Raw genomic sequence first — 26,786 nt, 5'->3', positions numbered from 1 at the left:
TTTGAACAATTTGAAGGATAGAAATAGCTGATATTCCAGAGAATTTCCGCTTAATCATATTCATGATCTGTTTGCAATCATTTTCCTAAAACCTTTTCTAAACTTGCGAGTAGATTGATATCAACATGTTCTTCAATTTGTCTTAAACCCTGTTGTTTGGGATATTTAATTTGACCATTTTTGTAATGTTTTGACACAACCATTTATGCTTCTTTCAGCATCACATTTATTGGTTTAGGAAGAAAATAATTTCGGTTTTCTAGTATAAATTAAAATCAGTTTTTTCTATTAAAATGATGAACTTTTTTCAGTCAAATATCTTACATTCTGTTCGATAATCTTTTGCCATCTTGCGGGTAACTTCATGATTCCGCGCTCATAGAACATCTAATAATTTTGTGCATCTCCAAATCAGATGATGGTGGTTCAGTGGGTTTACTAATTTTAACACTTTTACATTTTAAACAATATTTTAATTACTATATACAGAGCGTATTCTTAGGCCGCCGCCTTCAACATGAACAAACTTTATTCTCTCCAACTAAGCGAGCAACAGCGCCCTCTAGCCTTTTTCTTCAAATTACACAACACTCCCCACCTGAACTCGGTGGAGAGTTCATCTTTCAATAATATATTCTAGAATATTCAATTAATATTTCGACAATAAATCCTGGAGAAATGGTTAAATATAACAAACATGCATACATAATTATAAGCACAAAAAATTTTACAAAACATTAAATGATACCTATCAGCAAGGTCAGGAGAATCAAACCTAAAAATACAAAATACAAACATTAGTTAAGTTCCATATTATATAACAATTGTATAGGCCTTTTTAAGGTACCAGTAGGTGTTTTAATTATGCAAGATCTTATTTTACCATCTCTGCCTGGCATTAATTCCAAAATTTTACCTATTGTCCAAAGATTTCTGAGATGTTATTTGATTAGCAGGCAGAGATAGCAATCGTCTACCAACCAGAAAATGAGAGGGTGTTAGTGGAAAAGGTTCATTGGGATCGGTAAACACGTAGGTGATTGGTCTACAATTAATCATTGCCTCGATTTCAATGAGCACTGTTTCAAGCTCTTTCACAGTAAGGGATGATCGACCAATAATTTTTCGCAAGCTGGATTTTATGGTTCGTACCATACGCTCCCAAAACCCTCCCCACCATGGACCCCTCTCAATAATAAATTTCCAATTTATGTCTCTAGCAGAAAATAATTCTTTCACAGATGAGTCACTCAAAGTTTTAAAAATATGTTTTAGTTCTTTATCAGCTCTTTTAAAAGTCTTGGCATTATCGGAGTACACGGTGGTACACAGTCCTCGGCGAGCTAAAAATCTTCGGAAAGCTAGCAAAAAACTTTCAGTGCTGAGATCAGTTACTATCTCTATATGTAAGGCATGAGTGACCGCACACGTTAACAACAGCATGTAAATTTTACCTTGCCTGTCTTTCGTAAAAAATGGACCGGCGAAGTCCAACCCGGTCACAGCAAATGGAGGCGACTCTTGGATTCTGTCTGGAGGAAGTGGAGCGATATCCTGTACCCCAGGACGAGCACTATATCGTTTGCATATCACACATTTTCTGATGATAGTCTTAACACGCTGTCTTCCCTTAATGATCCAATTTTTGTCTCTGATCTGAGTTAGTGTCGAATTAACTCCAGCATGGAATACCCTTTCATGCGAGTCCATGATGATCAACTCGGTAAACTTGCATTTTGAGGGTAATAGAATAGGATGTTTTAAATTCTCGTGACAGTCTGCAAATTGAATGCGACCTTTCAACCAAAGAATTCCCTCCTCATCAAGCCTTGGATTAAGGGAGTAGATGGAAGAATCGAGAATTGATTTTTTATTTGATAACTTAATTATTTCCGCTTGATACGATTCTCGTCGCGTAATTTTTACCCAATAATGTTCAGCTGCTTTAATCTCAAAAGCACTTAAAGGTCCATTCTCTGTAGACCTTTTCCGAAGCCTCCCAATAAATCTAAATACATAGGCAGTAATTCGAAGTAATTTTCCTAAAGAACTGAATTTTTCTATATGCAAAATTGGGGATTCATTGTTAATTACAGGTGCAGTCAAAATAATACTTTTTCTTAACTCCAACGATTCTGAATTTGGTTTTAATTTCTTTTGTTTTGGAAAGTTTTCAATAGGAAAACGTAACCAGTGTGGCCCATGCCACCACAGATCATTCTTAACTAGTGACTGAGCACTAATTCCTCGAGTTAGTAAATCGGAAGGATTTTGTTTCCCTTCGCAATGGTTCCACAATTTTTTGTTGCATATACTCTATATTTCTGTAACACGATTGGCGATAAATGGTTTCCAATTATTTGGCGAACCTTTAATCCAAGTAATGGCGATTTCGGAATCACTCCAAAAATAAACATCCTCAATTAAATCACCAAACAATTTTTTCAAATATTTATACATTCGAGCAGCCACGAGTGCTCCCATTAACTCTAAACGAGGAAGCGTGATTGATCTTAAAGGTGCAACTCTGCATTTCGACAGGATAAAGGAAGTTTTAATTTTAGAATCACTCGTACAATATCTGAAATATGCGATGGTCCCATATGCTTTAGGACTAGCGTCCGAAAATAGGTGAAGGCTTATATTCATTGGATCATCATCAAAGAAATTTCGCTGTATCGATATTTCAGTTAAATCATTAAGTTCCTCCCGCCAAATGTTGAATTTGTCCTTAATCTTTGCAGGAAGGACCTCATCCCAGTCAGAACCGGAACACCAGATTTCTTGCATAATAATTTTCGCCCGAATAACAAAGGGTGCAATAAATCCAAATGGATCGTATATTTGGGCGATACTTTGCAAAGTAGCAAAATCGTTTCCAGTAGAAAAGTCAATTAAATTTTTTAAATTTAACTTTATATTGTCTTCAATGGAATTCCAAATCATGCCTAAGAAATTCGATTCACTAGTTAATTTGTTATCTGATTCCTTAATCCCATATAAGACCCATAAATCCTTTAATGCTTTAGAATTAGTTCTTAATTTTCTGAAATTCATCCCAGCATCCTTAAATATGTTACCCGCATCTACGGATAACCGATATGCATCTTCAACCGTTCCTGCTCCAAAATATAGGTCATCGACATAGACAGAAGAATTTAACATTTGGAAACTGTCCGGCATTTTATCTTTATATTTTCGAATGTGATATTTTATAGTGGCGGCCAAAATGAAAGGAGATATAGTCAAGCCGAAAGCTACGCGACACATTTGCATAATCTTAAAGGAGTCATTATTTTCATTAAACCAAAGAAATTTTAGAAATTTTCTATCACCTTCAGCAATTCCTATCATCAAAAAGGCTTTTTCAACGTCTCCACAAAACGCTATCTTAAACTTACGAAAATTTAACATAATGTCTAGTATATTTGGATTTAGATTAGGTCCCGATTCAAGGCAGAGATTTAACGAATTCGTGTCCTCTGTCCTTGAGCTAGCATCGTACACAATTCTTACCTTAGTAGCTTCACTAGGTCGTATCACTGCTCGGTGAGGCATAAAATATCCCAAATTTGTATCATTATTTGGACATTCCTCTACAATTCCTTCTAATATCTGGTTCTCAATTATATTTTTATATTCCTGAAAAATCTCCGGAGTTTTACTTAGTTTATTGTGAAGGTTTGCGAATCGTTTCTTAGCTACCTCAATATTATTTCCTAAATTATTCGGACTGTATTTCCAGATTAAATTTGCCTCATATCTTCCGTTTTTAAACTGCAAATTTCTTTCAAACTGGTCTACTATTTCGCAGTCAATATCGAAATAATCATCAGAATCATTAATTCCCATATGTTCTAATTCCCAAAAACCTTTTAAATCTTTCAACACAACAGTGTTTGTCATTACCGCTAAATTTTCAGAACAATTTTTGTTTGTTTTATTTTTCTCGATTTCTGCGGCAACCCAACCAAACACAGAACTGACTGCGTACAACCCTTCAGATATTTTAATTCTTTCAGAATAAACTACATTCCAGAATTCATCCCCTCCAATTAATATCTCAACATCTATGTTATTTTTTCTTGCGCAATCGGCGATCTGCAACCCCATATGCTCCATGAAGTCTGCAATTTGTTTACTAGGCACACTGATGGACGCCGAGGAAATAACATCCGAGATCAAACATTAAATTTTTATTTTATTATTTTGTTTCCAATTCTGAGTTTCGATTTCAACAACCGGATAGGAATGATTCATTGCCTTCGTCGCACCAAATGAATAAACAGAAAGTCTTTCATAACGGATTGGAGTAAGTTTTAAATGGTCGGCCAATTTTTTTGTTATAAAGGATCTGTGACTGCCTTGATCAAGAATTAATCTAGTTAATTTTGATTTATACTTAGAACAAGCATAAACTGTACAAGTTTGTAATAATATCTCCTTGGCATTACAGTCATTATTATTATCACCTTGAGGAACAGAAGCAATCAATTTTAAGTTTTTAACTTTATTTCTTTCCTCAGAATTCAAAGTCAGAGATACAGTTTCATTTTTGGAATAACCTTGTTCCGACTTTTTGTTTACAAGGGATTTATTAGTACAAATCGATTCATTGTGATACATACCGCCACATTTATTACATTTAGTTTTATTTCTGCACCTTTTTTATGTATGGAATTTTTTAAAACAAGAAAAGCAGCGGTTTTCGGATCTTAGTTTCTTTATTTTATCAGAAACATTCACTTCGCATTTAAATGACTCGTGCAAATTATCACAAAAGATGCATTTTCGGTTAACTGCAGTATGAAATGCAGCCGTGGGTGTATTTTTTACATATTTTCTAGTTTCATATTTTGATTGATCGACTCGCGGAGGCACAGGATTTTTCCTTTCGCTTAATACTAGATTTGAAGCTTCCCTGCATTCTATTTCCGTTTTAATAAATTGTGTTAATTCCGAAACTTCAACTTTATCTTTCGATCCTCTTTGCCGATTAAATTCCAAAACTAAATCGTCCGGAATTAATTTTAATAATATTGGAATTAATAAATGTCCATATGAGCCAGAAGTTACTTCTAAAGTTTCCAAATTACGAATCGAAACTTCTAATTCGTCATATAATTTACGTAAAGCCTTTACGTTAGCAGAATTTTTAACAGCTTCTAAATTGAGAATTTTATTCATGAATGAATTAATGATCAGGTCTTTTCGACCATATCTGTCCTTTAGTAATGCTACACAACTATCATAATTACTTTCTGTTAACTCAAAGCCTGACACAACCTTCGAAGCTTGTCCCGTTAAGAATGTTTTTAAGTATACAAATTTTTGTATTTTTGAAAGCGTTTCGTTTTTATGTATGGAATTTTCGAAACTATTCCAAAATTCATTCCATTGTTTGGGGTCTCCCCAAAATTTGTCAATCATTAATTTTGGTAATTTCAGCGTACTACTCCCACTAGAACTGGAACTTACATGCAAAATTCCATTACCACTAGACTGGTTTAAATCAGAACTTTGGGGATTCCTCGCTGGCGGTACTGCGGTAACCGCACCTAGAAACTGCTTAATTTGACTACAAGCAATTATACATTTGTCATTGTATTCTTCGCTTATACTACAATCTTCTTCAATTAAGTTAACATCAATTAACTCTTGTATTTCATCATCAAGCGTTCTCAAATTATTTTTCTTTTCGGTTAATAATTCAAACAATTCTCGTAATTCTTTAATCAAATTTTCATCCCCTTCAATTTTTAATTTATCTTCAATCACTTTAATTAACCTACTAACAGACGATCTCAATGTGGAACGTTTACGTTTCAATCTATCTAACTTCTCTTCCATTTTATTTAATTTAAATGCACCCACGACAGCAATAATAAATACTTACTAATGTACTACAAATAATCACTAAATAATTAATTTAAGATTTCCCTACCTTTATTTGGAATTCCATTTTCCCTCGAGTATGAAATATCCATTGAAATCGAAATACTTGGATCGAACACCTAAAATCTTCACAAAGCCTTAATTCCTTACGCCGATGCACCATCTAATAATTTTGTGCATCTCCAAATCAGATGATGGTGGTTCAGTGGGTTTACTAATTTTAACACTTTTACATTTTAAACAATATTTTAATTACTATATACAGAGCGTATTCTTAGGCCGCCGTCTTCAACATGAACAAACTTTATTCTCTCCAACTAAGCGAGCAACAGCGCCCTCTAGCCTTTTTCTTCAAATTACACAACAGGAGTAATCAGCAAAATGATCGTTATCAGCTAAAACCTGAACAAAATGCGATTTGAGGTGATCATTATTATTGTAATTTTTACCATTTTATAAACTTTGTATACTTCGAACGGCTTTTTCCATAATGAAAATGTTTTAAAACAAGTATTTGTATATCTCTAGTTACATTAATATTAAATTAGCTAAATTCCTTCGCTATTTTGAAAACATTTTTTCATCGTTTAATGTTATTACTCTATTAATGTTATCGAAACAACCATGCACAAACATTATCACATTAAGCACAGACTGCTGGAAGGAACTCCATTTGTTGCTGTTTTCCAGTTCATATTTTTACTCGATTACTTGTAGCACGGTAACTGCAGCTACATTTTGGTTCAAATGAAGAATACTTGCGTTGTTTTAATTTTTATTTAAACTTATTCTCTCTTAAAAATATATGCTTGTTTTTTCCCTGAAACCTTTTTTTCTTAATTTGATTATTAGAAAATTTGTATTTGTTGTATTTGATTCGTCGCCCAACATACTTATTTTTTCTGACGATACTGTAAATAAAAATTTATATCTGTATAGATTCTTAATGACATTGTAATTTGTATGTTATAGAATTTTAACGAAGAAAATGTAAATTTATTTTGAACATTATTATTATATCTCGGTACGCATATCTGTCATTAATGAAGATTACAATGTAAAAAGTGATAGTATGACTTTTTTGTTGCTGATTTATACATTATACATTCGCACCTGTTATACGGAAAATAGTGTGTGTTTTTGAAAAATTTTAATGGTTATTTCTTTCATTATTCATAAAAGATCAAAATTTGAAATTCGGAATTGCGTTGTTTGTTTTTTAATAACGATATACATGTAGCAACAATAAAATCTTAACTATTAAAAAGTAAAAATTCCAAAATTTCAATATGAAGCGTTAAAGAGCTTGAGAATTAAAAGAAACTATTTTTATTTAAAACTTCAAAATAGTTTTAACAAACAAAAATCTGAAGAGCTTTTAGATTTTATATTACGCCCAAAGGAGCGTTTATTTAACGTTTTATACCATTCTTTATTAAATATCAAGTTCTTCACATTTAATCCACATAAAATTCAATTCAACAACAATATCATGAAATATTTAAAAACAACGTATCTTTAGAATTTCCGATAGACAGTCTCACGGGCTGGAGATAATTTATTTTTTCGTATGGCGTTGCCATTGCTCTCTTTAAAATCGTTGAGTTTGTTTGTCAAATAATCGTCTAAGTTCTGTAAAAATATGAAATAGATAATAAAGCACATTGGAAATTCAAAATTCGGGCGTCCGGGTGCCCATGCTCGGGCGGAGGACTACGTTATTCAAAATTTGATGGCTCTAGGTACCGTCGTTTTTTCACAGTGCGAGAAACATAGATACATTCATGCAGATTTTTCATTATTTAATTTTTTTAATATAATGCAGGATTGTAATATTTGGTGGCAACGATTTGAAAAGTGAAACGCCGTTTTGTAATGCACGACGCAAAATGCCAAAACAAAATTAATAGCCCTTCTGGGCAAATTGTCTATTTACGCTAAAAAAAAAAAAAAAAAAAAAAAAAAAAAAAAAAAACTTCAAAAACGTTTTTTAAGCTTTAAATTTTTTTCAAATGAAAAAGTTTTGAAAACTAAGAAGATATAAAAGTCATTAAAACTGCAATCTAATCTTTGTGCCGAGATTCCAGCTTAATTTCTGAGAGAGATTTGAATTAAATAGTTATGATAGGTGTACTAATTCAAGAATTCATCAGACAGAAAGTCAAGGTAAAAGCCTAATCTCAAATATTGAAAACGAGTTCTTCAAAGTTCCCAGCAAAAAAGGTAACATTTTAGATACTGATTGTATTATAAACATACATCATACATCAACACCATATAGAGAGTGCTATCAATTTATTTAAGGAAAAAATTGCTCTTTTTGATAAGTTATTTCAGATATTGCTGTGAAACTTTTCCACTAAGTCTCTTGCTCACTAGTCTTTCAGCAAATACAATTATGTTCACAAATGAAGGGACAACACATTCTAATTTATTAGGAAAATAATTCCCATAGGTAAATCGAAAATATCATCTTCAAAGTGTTAATAAACTTAAAGGTAGCAAAATTTTTATGAAGAAAAAATTGTTTACCTAGTTGTATTGTTTAAAATTTTAAAAACAAAACTATTTTGCGTTGTGTTCTTATACATTAATATTCAATGATAACTAGTAATTATAAACTTAGCAGCTTTAAATTTACTTTGATGACGTAGTGTTAAATCTCCCAGCTTTATAACCCGGTTGTGAGGCCAGTGAGTTTTCGCATTAAAGACAATTTTTGAATACACTAACGTAATTTGATTAAATATTAATTACTGAATATACGATATCATGGCAAATCGAAAACAAAAGAACACACGTGGATAAATTTCCATATAATCTTAGTTAAGACAATCGTCCTCTACAGAATTTCAATTAGCACCAACGTGCTTTCTAATGGGAACTCCAGTTATCTATTTTGTATTTATCCTGACATACTTTCATAACTAAGACACGATTATCCTTGGATGGTAAGTTCCAATGAGGATAACTCGAGATGAAGCTGACACACTTTTGCATTTAACTGGACTGAAGAACTCTTTCGAAGGCTTTGAAAGCGTATGAATTCATTTTGAAATCTTTAGAGGAGATTTCTGAAGGTACTTGTCCTATTGCGGCCGTTTTCTTCCGCTTTGAAAGAATATGCTAATGCCAACTTAACTCAAGAAAAGGTGAAAGACCCTAAATAAACTGCTGTTGGAATCCATGGACTGGAGAAATTATCAGCCGTTTCTTGCTTCGCAAGCTTCTTGCCAGCTGCAGTGGAGCTGCCCCGCTTCTCTTCTTGAAATACCAATTGCCTACTTCTCTCCGTCGCTATTGTTCTCCCCACGGCGACCGGACTAGGGGAAATTATTCGTTGCCGGGTTTTGTCGTTATGCCCAAAAATGGTAATGAGCCTCAGTTCATGCTCACTTTCCCATGACGATAAACATGTTTTTTTAGGTTTTTTTTTTTTTTTTTTTTTTTTCTTGGGGGGGGGGTCTTATTACTGCTTCGCCCTTAGGCACTACGCGGAAAGAGAGGGATGCCCCGTGGAAGTCTTTTTAAGGGAAACTGGCTCGAATCCACGTTACACATGGGGAACGAATCACGAAAATGCCCATGCAGCCAGTCCATTCGCTGGGACTCAAACCTCGGACCGAACTACCAGTGTTCAGCGGCTTCTACCGCTCGGCCGATGGTGGGCAGTTTCTTTAGGTTAAAAGGCAAATTGCCCATGTTTCGCGAACTTTCTGTATTCAGTTACCACACATTCACTTTTCAAATCCAAAAAAAAGGAAAAAAAAAACTTTTTTTTCTAATTTTAGAATGTTTTTTCATGTTCTTTTTCTTTGCTTTCATAAAACCGTACCTAGATTTTCAGTCTTATTATTTACACTACAAGTGAATAATATGATTATTATTTTGTTCACAAATTTATGTGAATAATTAGAAACCAGTTCTGCCAATTAAAATTGGCCAATGGAAAAATGTCTGAAGCAAAATTAAATCATTTTCAGGTAAACTTTCCTTTTGCACACGTCGCATTCCCTCTCTCTTGCTTCGTTACTGTCAACTTCCTAACGTCTGCTGCTCTGTCTTATGTTTAAAAATATGTTTAAAAAATCTGAAGGATACCGATGTAGTTCTTCGAGAACAGATGCAATCACTTATTGTACCAATTCATTTGTGTTGGCTTAAAAAAAAAGTTCGTCATTCATATATATATATATATATAATTGAAAAATATCGCCTTGCAAACGTGAAACTCCATGTGTGCGGTGCAGATGTAAAATTTTCTTCCTATATTCAACACGGTAGTATAGGTGGTCATCCTGCATCTCATTGACTAAACAGACCAAGTGGCCTTATCTGCAATCGAGAAGTCTCATTTTGTTTACCATTTTTCTTCATTTGAGGAAGACTCATTTTGATTTTTATCTGCAACAGAGAAGGCTTTCATGTCTGCAGTGGTAGCCTAGCTGTTGCAGTAATTCCGTTTTGCATGTTTTGAATTTTAACTACTTTCGCAGAATTTTATAAGATGTAAATTGTGAACTTCAAGAAGTGTCCTCGTTCCTGACTTGCTTGGACTTTACTGGAATGAATACATTCTTCAGATCCGTGAGGTAGCCGAAGCAATTGTTTTCTCAGAAGCAAATTTTTTATATCATTGTAGATATATTTCTTGCTTGAAAGCGAAAGTTTGATCAAAATTTGCGGTGAACCACAATAACAGTTTCCATTTTGCTGAGTTTAAAAACACAAATCCTTTTACCTCAGAGTGGCCATTTTGTCCGCTGAGTTACACGATACACGTGATTGCCTGCGTTTTTTTGCATGGTATTGATGAAAAAAATTCAATATCAGCTCTTCATATCATTCATATCATATCATTCATATCAGATTCCATTGGGGTATCTTTCACGGCGCATTTTTTACATTGTATTGAAACTGCATACTTTTTTCGCAATAACCCAGGGCTATAAAGTCGTAACCCACGAAATGCCTACCTAAATTATGAAGCAACATGAGAAGGAAGGTCTACGTCTTTTGCTCTGAGAGAATTAGTATTTCAAAACATTTCAGTTTATCGCATTTTAGTGATGCTTCCACACTGAAATGAAGACTCTATAACACTTTCCTACAGCCCATGGTATTTTCCCGGATATGTATATATATATATATATATATATATATATATATATATATAAGGAAATTGCGGTAAATGCTGCTGTAACTAGAACTAAATAAAATACATTAAAAATATTTAGAAAACGAAAAAGCGAAAGTACGTAATTAGAGCCTGAAATAGGACCGCTTAACTGAGAACAGTGATACAAAATGATATAAAAATGCATGTAAAATACACGGTTGTCCAAAATTACCTTTAAATGCGTATAAATAATAGTGTTTCATTGCGTAATTAATTAATTTCATTTATATTTTTCCTGGAATGAACTCAACAGACTACAAACCTTATAAATATCTCCTAATCCGATATGAGTAATCTACTTATGAAATGCAAAATTGACATTATGTAATACCGAAGCGTGACAAATGCTTCTCACAAAATACGTTTCCCACGAATTTCATTCATTTATTTAATTAAGCGAAACAAATAAAAAATGCTTTGTTTTCGAATTATGTCAGTTCGTATGTTTTGAAAATACGCTACTTTAATATGATTGGATTTTCATTTAGTTATTATGATGAATTAGCACGAATTTAAGCTTGATTATTTCAGCAGCCAGGTAGCACGGTTGTTAGTAAAGTACTGCTATTTGCATAAACCAGTTAACTAACTAAACCGAAGTATTTAAGTAAATCCTTTAATTTCAGGAATCGAGTGAAATATATTACAACAGCAATTTGAATTTATAACCTAAATTTAAATAGCTAATTCTGAAATGTGTTAAAACAATGGATATTTTCACCTAATTATTTACATCATGATGCTTAAAGCACGAATCCTTTAAAGCAAGCATAATCTCAGAGAAACTTCACATTATTATTTTGTATAAATGTGTGGCGCAATTTAATTAATTTAATTTAATTTATGGCGTAAGCAAGTGCTCAACGTCATAAAAACGAAAGGTAAACAAATTACTATCTTACCTTGCATTCTTCGCATTTGACGCCAAGCAGCCTAAAATTAGAAACGACTTTCTAGATGAAGATCAGAGAAACTTTTAATTCTAGTTTACATTTTAATTACACAAACAAATGTGTACATACTTTGTAAAGGGTTTACAACTAGTAGAAATCCAGGTCTTCTAAGTAAATCACAAAAGGTGTGCTGTTAGTGACTCTGATTACCGTACCGAAGGGCATGGATTCAAACGCCGGTGAAAGCATGAATGTTGTAAATGTGTAGTTTTTTTGTGGCATGGTGGGCGCTCTAAATGCACGGCAAGCCAAAAGTCCTTTTGTGTGGTTTACTAGTAGGGAAAGAGGGGACCAACCTCCGGGAGATTATTTCACAAGTGCACATCAGCGTAGCCAAAGAGGGAGGGGTTTCGAAAATGGACCATTCAGCTTATATATTGCTCGTGTAATAATGAATCTTTGAAACTGGGCATATGGGCGTATGTTTTTTACTTTTTAATTTGTATTTCTTTGGCAGTCATAAATATGTGGCGTAATTGAAGAAATTCTCGTAGTGCTTTTGCTTTATGAGTTTATTTAATCGCTGACATTTTCGCTTTCTCGATTTTTATCATGCATTGATATTCGGAAGAATCGAGATAATGACTCAAGCTACAATTAGCCTCGAATATTATGCGTTTACTAACACCTGTGGATTGAGAGAATTCAAGTGTGTGTGTATATATATATATATATATTATTAAGCTGAGAAGGCCTGGAAGTGTTACAATGAATCTAGTATTTTCTTATTTCAGTGCTTGCTTTTTTTTTTTTTTTTTTTTTTTTGAAAGTATAAGATTCAAAATATATATTCTGTATGACCTGATTATATCTACTGTAACATTAAAAATTATATATTAATAAATTAAATATATTCGTTATGAACAAGATAAATTCATTCTGTCTGAAGAGTATTTCATGTGCATGCAATACATTTAAGAGTGATCAGTTATTAAAAGTGAAATTTAACACGCCAAATATTTAACATGAATGCAAATGAATATTCATGTCAAATTTAATAGCAATTTTTACCTTAGAAATCTGAAAGTCAGACTGTAGTTTTCAGACTAGGCAGCATAATTTTAAGATGCATGTGTGTAAATATATATATAATGTGTACACCGTTTTAAAAGGTAGTTTAATGTTAAATTAAAATCATTTAATGGAAATTAATACAGAAGAACTTTACTTACTGAAGTAAAGATTTAAAAAACAGTATGCAACTGTAGCAGTACGAATGAAATTTCTAAAAAACACTAGGAAACCATATTTTGGTCTGTGGTCATGTATTTCAAGTTCTTTTCAATTTGACAACATAAAACTAATACTGATGAGCCATAAGTAACTCTAATTAAAATAAAATTCTATTTGAGGAATGTTCGTACCTTTTAGTACAGGTATGATTCAGCTTAAATATTAGTAACATTTTAAATTTGCATTTATTTTTCTTTTATTCGTTGCACAGTTTTTCTCTTTGCAAAATAAGAGCATTCATAATATTTTAAGTAGTATATTGAAGCCTGAATAATTAAATGAATCTAGATTAAATGCTATTTCTTCACGCAGATGCAAAATATAGATATAATAATAAAATGCAATTGCATAATTTTATTGAAAGATTTTAAATTACTCTCAATAAATTTACGCAATTGTATTTAAAAATTGCAAGGCAATTTGTATTCCAAATGTATAGAAATATATGGCTTTTCGTCTGAATTGAATGTAGTAACTGAAACAAATTTTAAATAATAATTACAGTTACCATTTTGCAGTCAATTACGCTTAAATACAAAATGCTGCATAACTGTTGTAGAACTTTTAAGTGGATACCTTTACTTTACGATATGAAGGATGCTGAAAAATGTAGTTTTTTGAAAACAGAAACCGAGATTGGTCAATCGAAGTTTTGCGGAGTATCCAACATGTGTTTGTATCTCTTTTAAATTCTTTCAATAAGGTAGCGAAATTTTCACAGTTGCTTACATTTGATCTAACTTCACAATGAACATTTTCAGAAGAAATGGACTATGCTTTAATTATTTTGTACAGGAAATTGCGTGACAAAATGTTTCCAAACATCTTGCTTAAAGAGCGCCAAATTCCCCCTTCCCAATGGTTCCCCCTTCCCAATGGCAGATTGTGAACAATTACAAATGTAACCTAGTCCATTAATCTATACAAAGCCAGATGTGGTGGTTTCTTTATTATGGAGGCACCTAATGGGTGGGCCACCATCGCCTTTCCTATGAAGGGACGGACAGTTACAACCATGCCTTCTCCGCGATTCGAACCCAGGCCCTTCGGTTTCGCAGTCAGCTTCCCTGACCACTATACCGACTGGGCGGCTGCCAAAGGGTTATTTGACATAATAAAAATATCACTGGAAGCCCATTGGTACAACCTAGAAGTCCCTCCCTCGGTGGCTACACAGATATGCATTTGTGAATATGCCCCGGGATGTTCTTTTTGAAAATTAGGGTGGAAGTGGGCAATATCATTTTTTTTTTTTTTTTTTTTTTTTTTTTTTTTTTTTTTTTTCGTTTTTAGCACCAGAGGTGCTATTAGTCTTAAACCTTTTTTTTTTTTTTTTTTTTTTCCGTGAATCGGATTAGTATCTACATATGACTACCTTTCGGCTGTTGTTGCGTCATATCCGGTAATATGATATTAGCTAATTTGCATAGGCAGCCAGTTGTAAAAAGATAGTTTTCTATATCAAGGCATTGTTTAAAACCTACTTCCTAAGTTTTTCACTTGCATTTTTTTATTGCTTTTGCATTTAGAAACTTAATTACTTATTTCTTGAATGAAAGGAAATAAAAGCAATAACAAATGGAATGAAACAAATGAACAAAAAATAGTTTTTAGACTTCATAAGAAAATTAGCAAAAACCTGGCGTAATAATAGTATCTTACAAAAATGCACTCATATTTTTGCAACTTAATTTTCATGAAGATCTCCTCAAATATAGATCTCTGAGGCTGGATAACAAAAACAGTTTTGTTTAATTCCAAAGCTGCAGTAACGAACATAATTTCCAGGAGAAACCGATAAGTTTCTCAGAGCTGATCTATAATCCATAATTCAAAAGAAATGGCTGTAACATTTTGTCCCCATTCGCTTCCACTTATAAATGAGAGCAAACATTATCATGTATGAAATTTATTTTTAATAAGAACAGGAGCAGCTTAACTGTTGAAAATTCAGATGCTTGTATTCGTCTTAAGACAACTCATTTTAGGCCAAACATTGCTAAGTTCAACATCAAGGGAGCCATTGATATCGAAAATAAAAATAAAGTTCATTCATTTATATTTGTTTTTATAATAATTATAGTTATAAATTTTTATTTTAAACTTTAAAATGTATTCTAATTATTTTGACAATAAAATTTATCTTATTATTTACGAAGAAGTACTAAATTGAAAATACCCACTGATCCGAAACGTCTTCTTAATACACACATTTTGGTTGATTTTGTCCTGCAGCCAAAAACGATTGCCAACGCCTGGGATAGATAAACAGAGAGAATTAAATCTTTCTTAAAATAAATAACAGGTTATACAACAAGGTAAACAGCTATAAATACCGGAGAGGGAAGACATGAGATATGGTAAGATTTCCCTTATCGTGCAAAGAATATCGCAAATCACCAAACTCACTTTTAAGGCAAATTTCAAAGCTGAGCGTAATAGCAGATGCTCAGTAATGTAAACACAGTCTCGATCCAACTACGATTACGAAAACTAACAATGTAACGGCCTCCTGTAGGTTCCAATTAGGGGACGGTTATGTAAGTGCTTCTTAGAGATATCGTTTCAATTCAAATGGGACTCGATTCAGTATTAAAAGATGTAGAACTCAGTAAAAACATTTTTAAAACTAAATAAAAGGAAATAAATATGAAATTATACGCTACAGAAGGTATGAAATAAGTAAGCAAGCACACAGATATATTATAAAATACTGCGGAAGCATATATAAACCAAATTGTTAACAAATAAACGCAAATATTTTGCACAAGTTTTCAATTTATTGAACTATTTTGTTTGAATCACATATATCATCTTTACCCCGACTATAATACAAATACATACAAACAAATATAATGCATGCATTTGTATCTACATCACTTTATGCGTGCGTTTGTAAATATAATGCGTTTAAATGTATCTACTGAAATTACTGTAATTATGTGTTAATTTGGTTATTATTGTTACGCAATTTCTCTGTATTCTTTTTTAACACTTAATACTTTAACTTTTCAGTGTTTCGGCAAGGTGATAAAGGCACGAATTGGTACGCAGTACTAGCGGGATCACTTGATGTTCAAGTCGTCCAGAATTCGGCGGTACCTGTGAGTTTTTGCGTTTAACTAATACCATAATCTAACGCACTTTTATTTTAAATAATTTCTAGAAACCACCAAGAACTTTTGAAGCAACCTTATGAAATACGTTGCATACAGATTGAATTGAAACATCTTTATAGATTATATTCTTATTAAACTAATTAGATTAATCTTCACTAAAATAAGTAATGATCCGATTTAAATGAATTAATAATAAATTATCTTAAGTTTTGAAATTAAATGTTAAGAATCTGGTGTTAGCAATGCATTAACTAATTGACATTCGCCAAGATCTGTTTGTTAAAACCTACATCGGAATTATTGAGAATAACTAAATACAGTTCATTAAAGTGTTTGTGCAGATCCTGTATGTCATAAATGTTTTGTCATTAATATTTCATGTACTGTATTGTAGCCTAAATACTATGTCTCCAAAATCATAGTACAGAATATTAATGACATAAAATCGATGTTAAGGTAACAATTTATATCATTAATATTTTGTGTCAAATTCTTTAAAACAAAAGAGCAAGTTTTTATTCTTATAATTAAAATGTATATTTGAAAAGTACCATACTTCACTCAAAACAAACATAGTTATGATAATATAATTTCTAATTTAATTCGCAAAGGTTAGAGTTCCTGACAAAGTCAGCACGACATTGATAAAAGCAAAAAAAGCAGTTTCAATGTTAATTTACATAATGCACTAGTAATACAAATTTGCCTCTCAGATGGTTAAAGCAGTTTGTGGTCTCATCCACCGAGTCTCGGTTTTTTTTACCTGGATCTTTATCGTAATAGGGATGGTCAGTTACATAGACAGATAGGTAGGCAAACAATTAGCTGCACATTTATATGAACGGATTGAAAAATGCATATACAGGGTAAATCTGATCGAGTGGGCAAAACTTTAGGGAGTGATAGAAGACAGCTATACGAGCAATATTCGGCATAGAATATATAGTCGGAACACAAGCGGTGACAAGTTAAATGGTAGTTTTCCACTGTCATATTTAAAGAATTAACAGATTTTGTTAACAGAATATGTTCATAGAAATTGGTCAAAACGCCTTCCGCAGCTGTAATGCAGGCTTCACACCTGCGGGATAGGAATTGACGCATATTTGCAAAGACGCCAGGATTTTGCCGAATATCGCAGTCAAAAATGGCGATCCTGGCGACTAGATACATATCGTTTTGAATAGGGCATTTTTAGATTAGGCTTTTTATATGGCCCCACAGGAAAATATAAAAAATCGAGATTTCCGATGATCTGGTTGGCCAAGCTATGGGAGCACCTTGACTAATCCATTCCCAAGGAAATTTCGTGGTTTGTATAACCAGCAATCCGCTCGATAATTCACGGTGAAAAGTGCCGTTGGGTCGAGGACCGACCCTTTTATACCATTCATTTACAATTCCGACCATACATTGTATAGCGAATATTGCTCGAGTATTGCCTTCTATCACTGATTAAAGTTTCGTCCACTTGTTTCGATTCATCCTGTATAAAGAGTTACACAGGCAAAAAATAATAAATAATAAAGGTAGCAGTGATTCACATTGCTGACGCTGCTAAATAAAAGAGACACTGTTTTATTTAGCAGCATCATATATTAATTCATTTATTACTTACAACATCTCTCTCTTTCTCATACTAGTAGTAGTTCCTCATATATTGTTTAGCCATTGGCTTTCATGCATTTATTTTTCAAAATAAACTGAAGTCCTCCTTTTTTCACTGTTGCTAAGTGTGAAACACAGTATTTCAGATGAATCTGTTTTCCTTTAAAAATGATTAAATTGGTAAGTAACTTGCATTTATCCCGTGAATATAAATAACAAAAGATAAAGATAATTTGACAACAAATTTTATAAAATATAAGTAGACTTATCTTTTGGTTTTTTCCGTCGTTACGTGACTTCCTCTAAAAAATCTTTCCTCTCTCACATAGAAAGAGTTCTCGAAAGAGTTTTCACTTAGAGAGAACTTCACAAAGTTCTTTCTAGACCGCTTTTGATTTTCCATTTGTTTCATCAATTCAACTCTGATTTTTACAACATTTATTTACCATAAAGCGGCCATCATTTTATAAAGTTAAAATATAACTTCTACATTTCGTGTGTTTAATGCAGTATTAAAATTAATTTACTTTGTTTTAATCAAAATAAGTTACTTATATACCTCTTTTACAAGATGGGCAGTAAATGTTTGCAATTTGAGAATTAAATAAAAATCATGGTACTTGAGTTATGGAATCAAGCGTTTATTTATCTCTTTCGCATCAGTAGAGACCAAAATCTGTTCCCCTGAAACGTCCGTGTTCGTTGGAATGGATTTCCTTCCTCTATGATACAGGTTTAAGAATAACCTACTCAAGTGAAGTGATTACTTTTCTCTTAGAGATCTTTATGCAATTTCTCCTTAGGACAGTATTGTAACTGGGAGCATTAGTAGCTAAACGTTGACAAAGCAGAGGGAAGGTGTCTTATTCATGCTTTTATTCGCTTCAAAAGAATGACTGGCATGTCATTTAACAACTCCCAAAATCAATGAGCCATGCACTAGCGTGATGGAGGAAAGCACCAGGTAGAAAGGGGCGGAGACATTCGAGTGAACTGCCAATATCTGAATGCACGGGAATTTCTGGCTATTTCGCTGTGAAAGAGTTAACAGAATAAACATATTCAGAAATTTACTTGTTAAAAATAATATCTTCAAGCTTGTCACCTTCATACGTTTGGGACGCTTCCATTCAAGCATATAGGTTTTGGAAAACTCGCTGACATATGACGCGCAAAATTGCTACTATCTTATCATCAATATTTTGCTTCGAGTGGGTTATTCTTTCCGGTTTATTTTTACGTACACGACTTTTAAGATACCCATGTAAAAAAAGTTGGTAGGAAAAGGTTAAACTTCTTCAGAGGTACTGGATTGTATATCTAGAAGAAATCATTTTATTGGATGTTTTGGAGAGTACACTTTTTGGGGAGTACAGTTTTGATTAATAATATTTTTAAAATTAGCAAAGCTTAATTAAAACACATTCTGCTGGAAAAAAATATCAAATTCTTCATACGAGAAAACATTTATTTACATATCTATTAGTTGTATCATCTAACTACCTATACTTTTCTTTTAAGGCTGCAGCACAAAAATAAATCTACGAAAACATCTTACGCTTTACTTGCACAGTAATGCGAATGATGAATAAATCCGAGCATAAAAGGAAAAACCCTGGAGAAATTTAACGTATCATATCAATGAGATCTCATTTGAAAGAGAAATATTTTCTACATTTTGAAGAGCTTTTTGAATAGACTCGAAAAAGCGGAAAAACGAGAGCCTTTCTACATAAAAACGTTTTCCTTTTTTAATTCCTTCATTAAAGATGTCTGCTCTCCTTTCAAAAATCATTCAAGAGGAGGGAATAACCCTTTGAATTTTTCAAATAATTCAAAAAATAAATAAATTTTAAACATATCCGCAGGATTTGTTTACCTTACATAAACCGCTTTGATTTAATTTTCTATCCACTTAGATAATCTATAGAAGCACCCTTGTGTAGCGGTATTTTCGTTTTCAGGAAAGGAACACTGAATTACGTAATTAAATCTTAAATTGTAATGAATTCTGCAATGTTAAAAGAGAGGTTAATTCTGATTGATTTTTGTCTCAAATTACCGGACATATGATATTCATCTTATTCGCCACTTCATTCTACTGCTTTCATATTACTGGTATCTGTAATAACAACATTACTTCTTATCGGAATGTTATTGTTCTTACGCACCCTTGCGTGATTCTGCTGTTTACTAGCATCAGTACATAATATTAAAACAATATTATGGATATAGGTAATTTCAGAAACTATATGTATATCACGTGTAACGTAAACAAAAGAAAGTGACAGCCAAAACAACTTCCAGTTTTCCTTTTCAAAGTATTAAGGTTTTCACTGTAGACAGATATCCAGCGGCAATGTCACGAGAAGTAATCTTAGAACAGATATAGAATCTTAGAACATATTTAGAAGTAATCTTAGAACAGATATGGAGAGAAGGATGGTAGGAGAACAAATCTCGATTTTAAAAACAGTTTTAACATCTAAACTTTGCAACTCATCCAAAACGAATCAAGTGATATATACTGAAATGAATATGGATTATATTTCCGTTTCCTGTCGGGTAAAATTCAATAATTTTTAAACGATTTTTTTTCCATTGGCCGGCACAGGTCATCATAGACATACATTGGCCACTACTAATTTCAGAAGGGGTGGTCACTTTATTATGGAGGCACCTAATAGGTGGGCCAAAGTTGCTTCTTATGAAGGAACGGACAGTTACCACCATGCCTTCTCCGGAATTCGAACGCAGGCCCTTGGTATCAAAGTGGGCGCTCCTAACCACTATACCGTCTGAGCAGCTTTTGAACAGAATATAACAATTTATTTAAATTTTAGTTGTACTACCTAAATCTACATGTAACTATATGTTGTATGTTTAAATTTCTAAATTTGATGTTATTAACTATTTTAAAACTTATTTTAAAGGTTATTTATTGTTTATTTTAAATTTATTTACTATTTATTTTAAAACTATTCTTCTCTATATTATGAAACTGTTAGATAATTACAGCAGTTTACGTTCTTTGCATATTAGATCAATCCGTTCAAAGAGTAACTTTTGCCAAGTCCATAAGGTGAGCTTGTAATCAAGGTTTACCCTACATATTGTAAACCCACTTGTGGTGACTGTCTCCCTAAAACTATCACTTTTAAATGTAACATTGTTTCTAAGAACATAAATAAGCATCGATATTGAGCATTGTTGTTATGATTAACAAGTTAATCATTCTTAGAATAAAGGTAAAAAGTCGACTTTTTAAGTCGATCTTCTTTGACGTTCTTCTTCAAAGGAATATCCAGGAATATTTTATTTAATTACACATATCGGAGGCACTAATCATCACAAAAAGAGAGGCTTTAAAGATATTTTTAATTCACTATTCACATTACTAACTAATTACATACACAACATAGAGAGACGTTATTGATTACATCTTTCATTTAAACGTCCATTACGTTCATTAGTTCTGAAGTTCAGTTATAGTTCTTTTATTTTGGCTGCGCGCATGAGCAGATCATGTGGTATTTGGTAACGAGTTTTTACGACGACAGTTTCAAGAAACATCATTTTGCCAAAGCAACAACTTTTAGAGTAGATCAAAGCCATCTGGAATCTCAGAAACTCGGCTTAAACAGGGTCCAATGTATTTTATTTAAAGATGTTACTCGGCGTATAAAAGACATGTTTACTTGTGAGTATTTAAAGGGGGAGGAAATGCAAGAATGTAATCATTTTTAACAGGATAACAATATTGTTACGTTTTCCTTACGCACGGGTTCCTGAATTTGGAGTGAATAACGAGAACAGCGCTTGATGAAGTAACAAAACACAATTTATTAGCTAAGAACTCCAAAAACACTTTTACAGTCATCGAAACGGTAGACACGCTGAAACAATCAGCAGCTCAGCTTTCTGCTATCACGGTAGAGACAGCTTCACGGCAAAGCGCGACAGTACAGCTCCCGTCTTGGTTCAGTCGTTCTCGGAACTTTACGTACACCCAAGGCTCTCCGCTATCAGGTTATAACGGCGAAGACAACTTCAGAGCAAAGCACCAGAGTACAGCTCCCGCCTCTGCTCGATCGTTCTTGGAACTCTACCTATTCTCGGGACTCTCCACGTTACAACTCGCGATGCGGTCGACGATACACTATAGCACAGCTCCCGACTCGGTTTGGTCGTTCTCGGAGTTCAACACACTCTAAGATAAAACTCGACGATACACTAACTCGCGACACACTAAGAGACTCTCTCGATGCACTCGACGAACAACTAGACTACGAGACACTCGCTCACTGACTAACGAAGAGACTCACTGCTACTCCGTGTGCAGGAACGGTTTATATAGCTCTTGACTTTCCTTCGAGAACCTTCTGGTCCAAACCCCGGTAAAAATTCGTTCTAGAAGGTTCTCTATCCATCTATGGCATATCGCCAAGTTTGTCTCCAAATGGAAAATTTTTCTCTAAATATGGCAACCCCGCCTTCTCTTGCCATCTTATTACTGCGGCTGTGCATTTCGTAACAATATTTATAAAAATTTCATAATTGTAAATGCTTCTGTTTCCCCTTTCTAAACAGCAGCACAGATGCTCGAAAGCATTCGTCGGGAATATGCCAACACATTGGTTATTTAGCTGTCTAGTCATATTTGTGTGAAAATATACTTGATAGATTAATTAATAAAAGTTTTTCCTATTACAAAGCTTTATGTTACCGGCTACATTTTTTCAGTAAAGATTGTTACTGGTTAAATAACGAAATTTCACTCGCCCTTTTAAAACTATACATACAGGCAAAAATATGGTTATCAAAATCATCATGAATTCAAACAAGAATTTTCTGCACTTAGCGAATAAATCAGCCAAAAGATTGCAAGTAAAATTTCTGGTTCCAGTTTCTCAAACACGTCTCAAATTATGTCTCTAATTTCTTACGTGTGCATTGACATGTTTGGATATCCAGAGTACATTATTTAGAATGTTGCATCATTAAAGTATACTTGCACGAATATCAAAATGCGTCTTCATAAATACTTTTTATTAAAATGTCTTCTCAGGCTTGGAAATTCTCGAAATACCACTCAGGCATTAAGAGTCATACCACTTCTACATTTTTACATAAACTTTAAGAATTCCTTACATAAATGTAACGATTTGTATTGTTTAGTTGTTAACGTATGGTTGAATGAACATGTGGTATTGTATCTTACTAGATGCGAACTTGTTAAATTAAAATAATGGATAAGTATTATTGAAAAGAATTGCTTTCCATTTCTTTTTAAATTTCTGTCAAAATACGGTAGAGTGTCATTAATATTCCCATTATTCGGAATGGCGTATCTGAGGAACGCAAAGAAAATACTTTCGCATTGTGAAGTGAAATGCAATTTGATATAAATTTGAATGCTAGCATATTTTTGCATATGTCTTCAAAAGTTTCAAATGGAAATTCTTTTGCACAACGTCTTGAATTTAATGTATCCCTTTAGGGTATAAACTATTTCAAACCCATCTGAAAGGCAGTGAGTTTTACCAAGCTTGTAAAAAATAACATTTACTTTTATCTCCATAAAAATACTATGCTTCACAGTAATAAGTAACTGCAAATTTACCATTCTGTTCATGATGTATGATATTAGAACCTTCTTTTATGAACTACATTTATTCTGCAGATGTTTATAAATATCTTAAACTGAAACGTAAGTGAATCTTGTGTTATTTAAACCCAAATGCTTCTTATTTAGCAACGTAAAATGTGACTTTAAAATTATCTTTTTTTAAACTATAATAATTCTGCAAATGTTCATAAAAATTAGCTGGTTGCAGCCAAAACAAAATTTATAGATTTGAATTTATAATTATGTACCCCTGTACAATATAATTATATACAATTAAAATTTATAGTTATCTACACCTGACAAAAATTCATAAAAAAAATTTCAGTATGAATAAAATTAGTTCATTCTTTCCAAGCAACAACCAATTCGTAAATAAATTTTCTGTCAAACCAGGGAACAAAACTTCTGAGCCTTCCGGTTAATACGTACAACGTCTTAAAATTTAACGTAAAAAAATTTTAATTTAACGTAATATAGCAATTTTTTCTCAATATGAGTAAAAGAATTAATGTGGCAGTTCATTATCCTAACTTGATGTAAAAATGTTGCCAACAGCACCTAATTATTTAAAGTGCTGACGTTAACAAAATATTTTCGACACACAATGACGTCACATGCAATTCCGTGCTTTCTTCGACGTCAGAATATGACCTTATACAATAATATTATATTGAATGTTTGGCAATGCTATTTTTATTGCCTAAACTGTAAAACTTGCAAATTTTTTATTAACAAACTCTATGATCTGAAAGTGAGAAATAGCAACACTTTTCGAAATAAAGCAGATTTTTACCTCCAGCGTGAGACTCGGAAAAAATGCAAAAATTAGCGTGTTTAGAGTTTTTAATTAATATTTCGACTGAGTCATACGAAGATGAATGAGAATGATCTAAATGGTTTTCCACGCAATTTTGGAATCCGGGGGTACCTTTTTTGAAACTCATCTCCCCGCCGGTTCGGAGGAGATAATGCCACGAACAAACAGATGCGAAGAGATTTTAAGTTAGATTAAGTTTGATTATCAGTTTCATATATAAAAAATTAAATGTATTTTGAAATACATCAATTGATTTCAGCATTCAAAGTTTAAAAAAGGTTTTACATTATTAAATATTTCATTTAAAATTGCTCGGCTTAAAAATTTGCTGATTTATAAAATTTTAAAATTAAACTAAGGACTATATGCTCTGGCCAATGCAGTGCTTTAAGAACATTCTTTTACAAAGCCAACAGCAAGATAAATTAATATTCTTATATTTTGCTCAGTGCCAACACCGATCAAGTTATATTAAACAGGTGTTATATTAAAAATAAAATAAAGATAAAAATAATTAGTAAAGGGTACAGTTTCTAAATAGCTTGTCTCACTATATGCAACGCACTTTAAATATTCTGTCTGAAGATCAGCAACTCTGTTATTGGCAACTTGACAAGAAAAATAAAAGCGTTCTGAAAAAAAATCACACCATCTGTAAGATAGAGGAGTTTCCAGGCTGCAATGACGACTAACGCTGAGATACCGTAACGAAACGAACAGAAAGTGGAAAATTTGAACTAAAGACCTTTTTGATATCAAGAGTGTTGTAATTTTTGCAACAATATTTTCGAAATTACTGAAATGCTGTCTAAAAGATTTTTTTTTTAGTCCAAAGGGGCTTTGTTCCTGAAGGACTATTGTTTTCTTGCGTTGGTTCACTATAAATGTCCGTTTCACTTTTCGAATTGTTGCCACCAAATGTTAGAGTCCTGCATTATATTTGAAGAAATTAAATAACGTAATCTACATAAATGTATGTATATTTCTCGCAGTGTGATAAAACAACGGTACACAGAGCCATCGAATTTTGGATGACATAATCCTACTGCGAATATGGGCATGTAGTAGCCCAAATTTAAAATTTGGAATTTGTTTTATTATCGGTTTTCTATTTTTTTAAACTTTAACGAATTTTTTACTAACAAACTCAAGGATTTCAAAACGAGCAATGGCAACGTTGTACAGAAAGAAGATTTTTATCTCCAACGCGCGAGACTCTGTATCGGAAATTCTAAAGATTGCTCAATTTAAAACTATTTTGCGATATTGCTCTTGAACTGAATTTTATGGTTTAAGTGCGAAGAACGTGATATTTAATAAATAAAAGTAACAGGCAAAATGTTAAAAAACGCCTCTTTGGACGTCTTTCTGAAACCTTTCAGATTTTTGTTTTGTTTTGTTTTGTTTATTGCTTTATTTATTTATTTACTAGTGGAAGTGCCGGATGCTAGTTAAGTTAGATTGAGAGTAATGCATCTAACAACAGAGAAAACGAACGATACCGCTTTAATCCTTCTCTAATAACGATGAAAAAAACTACGCGTCATAGACATGCATTTGTTGTCTTTTTTTCCTTAAATAAATATTTAATTTGTTACGCAATCACGATTCCTATTTCCAACAACAAAATGTATTCTCTTTCATACAGTACCAAAGAAGCTTCTGCTACAAGAATGAATAACAAGTTCATTTAACATTGAGTAAGTAATTAAGTACAATACAGTAATTTTGCAAGATATCGCTAAACTGACAATGGTTTTGGAGACTTATTTTGTTGCCAAATTTGACAAGAAATTGCAAAAGTCCGGTCCCTGATTCAACGTAATAGATATTGTAATTAAATAAATATATTTGTTCTCTATATTAGCTGCAACCGTATTTAGCCCTCATATGCCTTCCAGTAATTTCGAGAAGCAGAAACTGTAAGAAATATCTCGGCGCCGGGTGGAAACTATATAAGGCTGGAGAGAGCATATGCCTTCAGTTGTTATTTCAGCGTGAGTTGACTCCTGAGATATCTCTGGATTAGCTTACTCTTTGGTTGCGTTCTGCATTGCGTTGTGCTTAACGTTCGTAGTAGTGTAAATTCTGATTGTACTGTGTGATGCTGTGAAGAGCTATGCGAGTTTTTTTGCGGAAAGTTCCAGAACTGTGTGTCTTTTGGTAAAATAAATTTTATCAACTACCGTTGGTTCTGTGTGCATTCACTCTGCTATGAAACAGTACGCACGCAACGGTGTAATACTCGTACATTGGCGAAGAATTTCTTCGTTTGTATTTTTATTAGCTCTTCATATCTCTTTATAATTTCACAATACTAATAAACTAACACTATTTTTGGGAGACGGACGCT

At 32.9% G+C, this 26,786-nt stretch overlaps 1 protein-coding gene across 1 annotated transcript in view; it reads left to right on the top strand.

Moving 5' to 3' along the window:
• Positions 1 to 26,786, top strand: part of Epac (Exchange protein directly activated by cAMP) — a 445,559-nt gene that overhangs the window by 153,667 nt on the left and 265,106 nt on the right. Inside the window, exon 4 of the mRNA XM_085813001.1 lies at positions 16,276 to 16,364. Coding sequence (XP_085669127.1) covers positions 16,276 to 16,364 — 89 coding nt within the window. The remainder of the gene's footprint in view (positions 1 to 16,275; positions 16,365 to 26,786) is intronic.

The sequence above is a fragment of the Stegodyphus dumicola genome, chromosome 3 (genome assembly GCF_044657685.1).
Source record: "Stegodyphus dumicola isolate Sdum_Otavi_A_Nest chromosome 3, ASM4465768v1".
NCBI lineage: Eukaryota > Metazoa > Arthropoda > Arachnida > Araneae > Eresidae > Stegodyphus > Stegodyphus dumicola.
This window is presented reverse-complemented; position numbering and strand designations above follow the sequence as displayed.